General features: G+C 33.4%; 1 protein-coding gene across 3 annotated transcripts; it reads right to left on the reverse strand.

Moving 5' to 3' along the window:
* Window positions 1-393: 393 nt before the first annotated feature.
* On the reverse strand, window positions 394-4,532 carry LOC133802641 (uncharacterized). 3 transcript variants are annotated; one of them, XM_062240993.1, is made up of 7 exons: window positions 4,397-4,532; window positions 3,255-3,640; window positions 3,106-3,158; window positions 2,857-2,894; window positions 1,634-2,051; window positions 928-1,232; window positions 394-826 (listed from the first exon to the last, which is right to left on the reverse strand). In XM_062240993.1, the coding sequence occupies exons 1-6, from the start codon at window positions 4,468-4,470 to the stop codon at window positions 999-1,001; spliced, it is 1,203 nt and encodes a 400-aa protein (XP_062096977.1). In that variant the 5' UTR covers window positions 4,471-4,532; the 3' UTR covers window positions 394-826; window positions 928-998. The 3 variants fall into 3 exon arrangements, with proteins under 3 accessions (XP_062096977.1, XP_062096979.1, XP_062096978.1); XM_062240995.1 differs by having other exon boundaries at window positions 3,255-3,660; window positions 4,397-4,519; XM_062240994.1 differs by having other exon boundaries at window positions 3,255-3,748; window positions 4,397-4,501.
* Window positions 4,533-11,304: the final 6,772 nt, after the last annotated feature.

Raw genomic sequence — 11,304 nt, forward strand, 5'->3', positions numbered from 1 at the left:
GACATTTCAAACGATATAATCGATTTTTAGTTCATTGGTGACAATGAAATGTTCTAATTTAGTAAAAAGAAAAAGTTTAAATTAAAAAATTTCAATGTTATCAAACAAAAACTAATTTTTAATAGCAAATCACACAACATATTATCATTTAAGTAATATGCTGTTTAGAAATTATTTAAGCTTCTAAACAGTAGAGAATGGAATTTTCATCTACATAGAAAATTACAAGTGAAATTGAATATTAATATTAAATTTTAAAGGGTGAAGTTCAATTTCCAAAATAAAAAGATTGAATTGAAAGAAGAAAAAAAATGAAAACAATGTATTTGTAGTTCATAATAATTATTTGTATTTGAGTATTTAATGAGGCTACTTAAAGAAGGGGGCAATTAATTCAATAAAAAAATTTCCTATGTATTTGTTCTCATTTTTTCTTTTGCCATTTCTTGGCTTCAAAAGAAAAATGAAACATAAAGACCCTCCAAACTAGGTCAGCTTTATAACTTTAAAACAATGTAGTAGAAGAGGTCTTACATTGTCATAACTCATTACATATGCTAATCAGATTCAACGCCAACCTACTTGTAGTAACACATTTGGTTAAAGTAAGTTTGGTTGTTTCAAATTTGTTAATCAAGCAAGCAGCTTTCCAAGTCTGACCCTATTCATGTCACTCAAAGGCGAACGCTAGACGCATAAAATTTACAAGAAGTGAACTTCGAATATGACTGAAACCTGATCTCTGGTGAGTTATGATGCCTTGCAGCAGCAGCAGCGACAGCAATGGCAATGCAAACCGATTCTAACTTTAAAGAATGATATGAAGCTGCAACGATTAGAAGACTGATTCAAGTTAGTTATAAGCGTGATGACACAAAAGCTATATCAGAAACAAGCCATGATCATAGGTTGAAGCAATCACTTTACCCTTAACAGCCAATAATAATGTGCTACGCCTACTTTTGTTGGAACTATGGAAGACTGAGCTTTCTAATACTTTATGACTTTCTACTGGACGAATGAATTATGGATGAGGCTGCAAGAGATTTTGTAGTGGAAAATTCCACTTTTTTTGTCTTTGCGGCTTTTATCTGATCTGCGAAAGAAACTTCTTTTGGCAAACCTTCACCCTTTAAAAGCTCTAGATCCAATTTCTCCCAGGCTGGAATGTGCAAAGTAACTCCGTCCCTTCGACTAGAGAGTTGACCATTAAGTGAAATCTTCTGGCGAATCTGTACAGAAGATAATAGCATCAAGCAACAGTGAGTATTGAAGTTCAATCATATGAGATAACAAGAATTCTGGAAGAAGAAATTTCTGTAATGCTTTACAAACTGAGGAAGAGCAAAATGATGCTACAATGGTCCTGTTTTGCTTCACTTTCAAAGAAGAAGAGAATCATAGTCCAAATTTTAGCTCAAATTTTTATTTTTACTATAAACTTTTAAAGTGTTATAAGTGAGGCTGAAGCATTCTCTCTTAGATACTTTTGGACAGAGCCACTGTACTTTGATCGACTAATCTCTTGCTTGAGTAGTGTGTAATGATAATTGTTATCTACAGATTACAAAAAAATTATGATCATGGATGAAATCTAAAATGTTAGATATACCTAGTTCCCTGGAAAAATTACCTGGCTTAATTTCTGTTGAAGTCTCAACTTTTTTGTTAAATCTTTTTTGGCTTGGTTTAGTTTTCTTTTTATTTTTGCTTGTTCTTTCTTCTCTTTAATCCTCTCCTCATGCAATTTTCTCTTATGAGCAAGCTTCTCCATCCTTTTCACCATCACCTGTGCTGCTTTCTCCATCTTTGCCAACTCCTTTGCCTTTATCTTTTCTTCAGCTAAACGGAACTGTTTATCAACTATTTCTTGTTTTATTTTATCGTAACTGTCCCAATCTAACTCTTCTTGTCCATGTCCTCCTGTTTTAGCTGCCTCGGCTATGGTTTCTGCCCATGAATGAAAAAAATTATCTCTAGATTGCTTCCATTTCAAACGCTTTGACCAAACTCGTTTAAGCGAAGACCCTATTTTAGCCTTGACCTGATCACTGCCAAAAAGAAAGGGTAAGTAAAACATATTTCAATTCTTAAAGGGTGATAGAAAGAAACTATTTAAATGTTGGTTTACTCAGTAAGCTAGCATCATTCTGCTTAAGGTAAATTTTAAAATGATGAAAATGACTATAAGGGTCAAATGAAAATACTTCTCTGAAACAATAAAAGTCGAAGGAAGTAGTAATCTTCAACACTTTCGATGCTAGAGAATAAACAGCTCAGAACAAGTTTAGAGCAGCTTGAGACATAAGAAGTCCATCCAAAACATGAACACAAAGTTAGTTCATTATAAGGAAAGTTGGAGAAGTACATAAAAAAGTGGCCACTCCTATTAAATACATGTTGCCATAAGAGTATCAAGTAGGTCTTACATTCTAATCAAATTTTATAAATTCTTTCTTTTAATTTCTGAAATAGGAGCAGAGTCTATTTAGAAGTGTTTCAGCTAGTAGCATCTTTAAGAACTAGTTACAGTTTACATTAAGCTATGAATTTCCATCAACAGAATCATCTTTGGAGGAATTTTTCTTAAACCTCATGGCCATCTCATTAATTTTTTTTCTTTTGATATAAACCTCTGTGTAAATTCTTCCTAATCAAATATATATAGGAAAAATCTGACAAGCACCCATTCGATCACCTACAGTGACCACAGATGAATGAACTAGATTCTCAAACTACAATTCTGTGACTCCCCCTACTACAGTCCATCAAGCTCCTCTGGCTTGCACAAGTATAATATTCCTACCAAGTCGGTACTTAGTTTCATCTAGAGCATAAGTAAGATTTTGAGGTTACCTATGAGCTCGAGGATGTTCAACCATCTTTTTCCTGACCTGAAAATGTTGAAAGAGAGAATTTAAAAGAACATAAATATACATCAATAATGAAACAAGTGCTTCGTGAATACCTATATATAACTTTGACCGAGCAAAAACATGAGATGAAGACATAAAATCTTTTTCTTTTCTTTTTTATAGGCTATGTTTAACAACCATGTGGCAACAAAAAATACATCAAACCTAACTAAATCTTACATGACTTCACCTTTGGGTTATTCAAGGCTTCTATGGTTCTTTGCTTGATTCGCGCACGAGTCTCTGTGATATGTACAAGTCCACACCACAACTTAGTTTAAGCAGTCACATGGGATTTCAAAACTTTGAATAAACATTAACACTCTGAATCCAAATTACCTGCACTATGTTTCCTGCCTTTGTTCCATGGCACTTTCCCTTTGTTTGCCAGTCCGATCTTTTCTCGCCTTTTCCTTTCCTTAATTTCTTTACTACTAAGACTTTTGAAAGAATCATTCCAATTAATTGCTAGAACTTCTTCAAGCAAATTTTGGTCTGCAGATGAGTTTATGCCAACCAATGACTGAAGCCTCTTGCCAATATCAGTGCCACTGATGGGCAGGGCTCCTAATGAGTTAAGTCTAGGTAAGGAATCAATAGGGGAAAGTGAAGAAGAGTGGTTCCATGGCACAGATGTATTATGATTTTTCTGCATTTTGACAAGAGGAAGGTGTCTGTACTCCAAGCTTCCACAAATGGAAGGAGAGCGAAAAATTGAAACTTTCCTGATAAAAATTTAAACAAGCTAAATCTCTTTATTCAAACAGTACAGGTACTTCTAATTAAACATAGCAGAAAACTCTTGATCAAGACTAGCCAATCCATTTCCATTACTACAAAATTAAACAGTTTCAGTAAATTTTATGAGAAAAATGGTAGTATTTTGCTTAAGATCCATCAAAATCATTGTATTGAAGTAACCCAGAAGTAGAATTGATTAATAGTGAACAAAGCTGAGGAAAATACATTGAACTTTTCCTATAATTATAGATTCATGATATTCTAACCAACCCACCACCCAAAACATAAAACCATTTTAATCTTAAAACAAACATCTAATAACTTAATAAAATGGAAAATTCCTTAATGCCATAGACAATAGTACATATTCTTCAAATGTCATCATGAGTAGGTGAATTCTATACTCCTTGGTTACATTTTTACGCACAAAAGCAACATTTACTCTTTAGTTACTTTGTTTCGTTTGGAAATAGATTATTCACATGACAATCTGTTGTTTTCTATAACATAACAAATGCAAAACTGGAGCTAAAGAATAGAACTAGAGTTCAGTTCATGAAATGGGATTCTGTTATTTTACTTATACGACCATTAATCAACATCAATACATAGTTTCTGGTGAAAGCATTAACATTTTGAAAAGGGAAATGAGATTGGAAATTTTGGGCTAAAAAATCAAATTTTGGGGTGAACCCAGTTCAAGAAATGTGAATTGGTGCGAGAGGAAGATAAGAACTCACAGGTGAAAGCATGGCATTTGAAGGTGGAAGATAAGGTAAGGTACCGGCGGAACACCCATCTGCAAACCAAACATGGCTTTGGTTTTGGTATTATTTGCTTTCTTTCTCTAAACATAACATCTGTCCCACATTTAAGAAATCGTATTCCTAATTGGCAATCTAACATAAACATAAGTTATACTCTTGTTTTTTTTTAAAAAAAAAAAAGAAATTTACTCATTTGTTATTCTATGTTTTTGCAAAGTATTATTTTGGTACTTTCTGTTTTCAATAATACCCATATGATATCATGTATTTTAAAATTATACATATTTGATACCCTACACTCAGATTTGATAGATAAAATTTTATCAATATGACCAAACTATCATCAATTATATGTAATTAAGTAATTAAATTTAAATTTGTAACTTGCATAATTGACAAAAGTTTGATTAAATTAATTAAATTTTATTAATTAAATTTGAGTTTAGGTACCAAATATGTACGATTTTAAAATACAGGGTACCATATGAGCATTATTAAAAACAGAGAGTACCAAGATAATACTTTGCAAAAACACAAGGTACCAAATAGTTACCTACCCTTAAAAAAAATATATGGTCAAATTATACTCTTGTTTTTTTTTAAAAAAATTATATGGAATTTTCGAAGGGTAATGTTAATCATTATGGTTGTGTTTGATAAAATATATAATGATTAACATTAGTCTTTTTTTTAAGTGTTACTAACAACACTTCTATTTTTCAAAATAATCATTATATATTTAATTATATGATGTATTTTATAAATTAAAAAAAGTTAATGTTAATTTTAAAAAACTTAAAACTACAAAATAAAAATAAAGAATAATTAAAAACCTAAAATTAATAATTAAAGCATTTTAATCAATAAAAAAATAATGGTTAAATTTAAGGTTTTCACTTGATTGAAATTAATTAATTAATGTTTAGAAAATTAATGTTAAAATTTAGTTTTATTAATCTATTAGATATATTAACTGGTTAAAAATTTATGCTGAATATAAATGTGATAATGCTTTCGGTAAATGACAAGAATCATGAGACTCCATCTAAAAACCAATTGGTAATTAGTGGAGTTACACATATTCTTATTAATAGTTCAATATTCTTACACTTATTCCATGTGGGACACAATAGTCTAACATCCCCCTCAAGATTGTGGCGATTTTTCGCTCACCAATCTTGAATCACCTAATTACAAGTGGCCCATTTTTTTCAGCTCACTTATTTTTTTGGATCTCAAGTATCTTTTTGCACTATGTGGATCTCTTGCGGCTTGACTCACTCTTTTGGATCGGCGTGAATCGAATGCCCGCTAGGGAATTGGCTCTTGATACCATGACAAGAATCATGAGGCTCCATCTAAAAACCAATTGGTAATTAGTGGAGTTACACATGTTCTTATTAATAGTTCAATATTCTTACACTTATTGCATGTGGGACACAATAGTCTAATAGTAAAGTTTTCATTCTATTTTTTTGAAATATAAAAGTAGTTTTATATTTTTGTTTTATAATTTTAGAAAATAAAATTATGTTCGATAAAATTTGAGTATGTTTCATATCTTAAAAATAAAATAGAGACGGTAACGACAAGTGACAAACCAGAGAGGAGGAAGATAGTGAGGCATAAGAGTAGGAAGGATCGATGGTTGACAACCTCGGCATTGGCAACCATAGTGACAATCTCGGCATCGGCATCGATATCAACAGCGGCGATAGAGGAGTAAAAAAAGATGAACGAGATTTATTATGTGGAGGAGAAAAAATGAAAAAAAGAAAATGAAAGAAAGATAAAAAAAATTGTTCAAATAAAATTTAAAAGTATAAAAATCTTGTTTCCAAAATTTTAATTAAAAATTAAAAAAATGTAAAACCAAAACAACTTACCGAACATAATTCTTAATTTTGTTTTCAATTTTTGAAGGAAATAAATCAAAAACTGATTTTTTAAAGTTTACCGAACAACACCTTTGTTTTAGTCGTTTGTTATTATATAAACAACTAAAGTATTTATTATACATATCATATTATAATTTTGGTATATAATACAGTAATGTTATAAATTTTAGTCCCTTATTGTTATTTATATAATTTTGTTGTAAATACCAAAAAAAAACAATGTACTTGTTTGAAAATACTTATAAAATGGCGTACTTTTTTTTTTTTTTTGAATTAAAACTTTATTACAAAAAAAACGATTACATAGCAACAAGAGGAGAAATACAACAAGGAACCCTATGCTGCCAAACAAAAGATAAACCATGATCTAAACTATAATGAGCCAAACAATCGGCCACAGCATTGCTTTTCCTAGGAGAATGAAAAATGGAAACACAACTGTGAAAGTTAGAATGATGCTTGATCTCATCTACAGCTGTACCCCAATCTTTCCAATCTATCCGAACTAATCAGGCTAATAATCACTCTAATACAATCAGTGGTCAGATTAAACAATCCCACCTCCACCTGAAGCGTTAATTGAAGCCCCAACAGTAATGCTCTAGCCTCCGCCACCTCAGCAGTAGGGATGTAAATGGGGCGGGTCGGCCCCGCCCCAACCTGCAAAGATTCTGCCTCGACCCAACCCGTTAAGACTTTTGATCCGGGTCGGGTCAAGCCCGCCCCGGATGTGAAGGAGCGGGTCAGACCCGACCCAATAAGGTTTTCTTTTTTTATTCTTTTTCTTTAATAAAAGAAAGACTATTTTTTTAAAATGTTACAATATAAAAATAAATTGCAAGAAAATCTCTCATACTAGACATAAACGAGTTGCCTAATTTTTTTTATAAATAGTCTTGCATACTAAAATAAAATAAAATTTATATACTTCAAAGTAAAACATCAATTTTCATCTCTATCTCTCTGAAATATATTTTGTTTTATTTATATATATATTGATTGTGAATCACCCTAAATAGTTGTAGTAATTAGGTTTTTTTTTAAATTACAAAAAAAAACGGGGTCGAGTCGTGATCCGACCCGCTTCAATTGCTAACGGTCGAGTCAGATCTCGACCCGCCCCGGTTTCGCCCCGCTTATTTTCGGATCATAGGCCGCCCCGTTGGGTCGGGGCTCCAACCCGCCTCGATCCACCGGGTTTTTTTGCCATCCCTACTTAGTAGACATATACCCTGGCACAAAATCGATAGCAGTAGCAATCACCCTCCCTTTGTCATCTCTGATTATAACACCCAAGCCACTACCACTTTTTGATTGAGTCGCATCACAATTAATAGGCACCTAACTTGGGGAGGGGCTTGCCATCTCACCTTAGATCACTCTCTGTGATTTGCTGAAATATCATAATTTGGCACAACTGGAGAAAGAAACGAATCACCCCATTCAAGAGAGACTCTAATATCAGGCAAAAAGCTACCATGGAATGCTTTATTTCTACAATCCCAGGCCACCCAACATAGCAGTAAAAGTATGAAAATTTTCCTTAAAAACAACAGATTGAATTTTCATCATACATTGCAATATATCCATACCAAGGCATTGTTTGATCTTGTCATAGAAACCAACTAATTTCCAAAGCTTTTTGGTATAAGGGCGCAACCATAAAGCATGAATCAAGTTTTCCTCAGTAAAATGGCACCTAAGACAATTAGTTGAAAGCAACATACCTCTGTGAGACAGATTCCTGTATGTCGAAAACCAATTATGAGATAGTTTCCAAAGAAACATTCTCATTTTAGGAGGGATTTTAATCTTCCAAATATAAGTCCACCATTTCTTCATGATCTCCATATTAGAAGGTCCAGCTGTACCCACTAAGTCCTGAGCAACCCGATACCCACTTTCTACAGAATATCCCATCTATTGTAATATGCCAAATATATACATCTTCAGTCTCTAACGGACATAGAGGAATGCCTAAGATCCAATGTATATGATAAATACCAGTTCAGATCAACAACAAACACCAAGAAAGACTCTCAGCTAAACTAAGAACAAAGTAATCTCAGCACTACTCACACACACTTACAAACAAGTGTATGTGGTTCAGTTGTATTAAACAACCTACGTCCATGGGAAACCAGCTCTCAAAAGTCTTTATTGATCAGTAATCTCATATTACAAGTTACAGTGTAAAATGCCAAGAGTTTAGTATATATAGACAAATACTCTAGGCTTAGATCAGAACTAAACATAACAGAAATTAGATATAGTATACATGTGTCCTAATATAGCAGCCAATAATTTCACAATTTCTCCACCTTGACTACTAGCTTATACAAGAAAATACACAAACATTAAACTATGAGGCTAGAATCCACGATCACTATGCATTATTCTTCAGTGATCTGTAGCAAAGTTAGACAATGTCTAAACTTTGCTGTTGGCAGTGGCTTGGTGAGCATGTCAGCATGAATGTCTTAAGTGGAGACTTTGCTGAGTTTAATCTTCCCTTCTGAAATTATATCTTTAATAAAATGTAGTCTCACATCAATGTGTTTGGTCCTTTCATGAAATACTTGGTTCTTACTTAGATGTAAAGCACTTTGACTGTCACTAAAAACTGTAATAAACTTCAGTTCAACTCCAAGTTCTCTAGTGATTCCTTTAAGCCATATAGCTTCTTTAATAGCCTATGTACATGCAATGTACCCTGCTTCGGTAGTAGATAAGGCCACAATAGATTGTATATTGGATTTCCAGCTTATTGTACAACCATATAACTGAAAAACATAGCAAGTTTGGGACCTTCTAGTATCAACATCACCTGCATAGTCTGAATCTACATACACAACAACATCTGATTTGTTAAAATTTGAACCATAAACCAATCCAATATTTATAGTACCTTTTAGATATCTCATAATATTTTTGACAGCTCTCCAATGTTCCATGCCTGGTTTTCCCATAAACCTGCTAACCATACTAACTCCATAACACAAATCAGGTCGGGTACACACCATAATATACATGATACTCCCTACTACATTTGTGTATGGAATTTTCTCCATATACCTGCCTTCTTCTTCAGTGAGAGGAGATTGAGTGCATAAGAGTTTAAACTCTTGACTAATAGAAACAACAACTGGTTTGACATCAGCAAAACCAAATTTATTCAAAATCTTTGAAATATAACCACTCTGAGATAGCTTCAATCTGAATTTCTATTCCAAGAATTTTCTTTGTTGCACCTAAGTCCTTCATGTCAAACTCTTTTTTCAACAACTTCTTTACCTTGTCTATTTCTTCCATATGCTTGCTTGCAATAAGCATATCATCTACATACAACAGTAGATAAACAAGAGTCTTTGTATTTCGAACATACACACAGCTATCATAAGAGCTTCTCTTGAAACCAATTTTGCTGACAAAATAATCAAAACATTTGTCCATTGCCATGGTGATTGCTTTAATCCATACAAAGACCTCTTCAATAGACATACATGATCTTCCTTCCCTTCACCTCATAACCTTTTGGTTGTTTCATCAAAATTTGTTCTTCTAAATTCCCATGTAGAAAACATCTAGTTATTCTAGCTCAAGATCCTCCACAACTACTAAACTTAGTGACATTCTAATGGATGTATGTTTTACTACAGGTGAGAATATCTCATTGTAATCAATATCCTCCCTTTGAGTAAACCCTCTTGCTACTAATCTAGCCTTGTATCTAGCTTTTTCAACCCCAGGGATTTCATCTTTGAACTTGTATATCCATCTACTGCCAACCACTTTCTTTCCAGCAGGCCTTTCAACTAGTATCCATGTTTCATTCTTATTAAGAGACTTTATTTCTTCCTGCATAGCATTCTCCCACTCAATTTTATCACTTGACAGCATTGCCTCTTCATAAGTGCTTGGTTCTTCATTACTCAAGCTAGCTATATTAAGAGCATAATGCACAATATCAGCATATCCAAATCTGTCAGGTGCCTTGATGGCTCTCCTTTTTCGATCTCTGACCAATTGATAATCTTGAGTGTCAACTTCCTGATCTGTGTCACTATCAGATGACTCTTGTGCTTCTTCTTCGAGTGTTCTTTCTGTTTCAGCTTGTTCCTTTTGACCATTTGGTATAGCAATCTCCACCTCAACTTGTGACTGTATATATGATGCTTTGCTCAAATGGTTGTCTTGTGTCTGAACAACATCTTTGTACATCTTATCCTCTTCAAAGATTACATCATGACTAACAAAGTACCTTTGATGATTTCCTGGTTCTATACTCCACTTCTTGTAACTTTTCACACCTTCGGGGTATCCTAGAAAGATGCATTTTCTAGCTCTTGGTTCCAATTTATCTTGCTTTATGTGAGCATAAGCAACACGCCCAAAAATCCTCAAATGATCATACTTAGTTACCTGTCCAGTCCACATTTCTACTAGAGTTTTGAACTCTATAGCTGAAGATGGACACCTATTAATCAAATAACATGTTGTAACAACAGCTTCTGCCCAAAAGTTCTTTGGCAGTCCTGAAAGAATCAACATACATCTGACCCTCTCCAAAATTGTCCTGTTCATCCTCTCGACTAGTCCATTCTGCTGAGGGGTTCTAGGAACTGTTAGATGCCTTCCAATCCCAGCTTGTCTGCAAAAATTGTTAAAAATGTCTGCACAAAACTCCAGACCATTGTCAGTTCTCAACTTCTTAATCCTCTTACCAGTCTAATTTTCTAGCATGACTTTGTAATCTTTAAACTTTTCAAAGACATCATTTTTATTCCTTAAGATATAAACCCATACATATCTTGAATGATCATCTATAAAAGTTAAAAAAATACCTGGCACCACCTCTGGATATTGTTCTTGATGGCCCCCATAAATCTGAATGTATATAGTCCAAAATGTATTTTGTCTTATGCATTCCAGTACCAAAATTTACCCTTGTAGATTTCCCAAGCACACACTATTCACAAAATG

This window comes from Humulus lupulus, chromosome 9 (assembly GCF_963169125.1).
Source record: "Humulus lupulus chromosome 9, drHumLupu1.1, whole genome shotgun sequence".
In the NCBI taxonomy this organism is placed as follows: domain Eukaryota; kingdom Viridiplantae; phylum Streptophyta; class Magnoliopsida; order Rosales; family Cannabaceae; genus Humulus; species Humulus lupulus.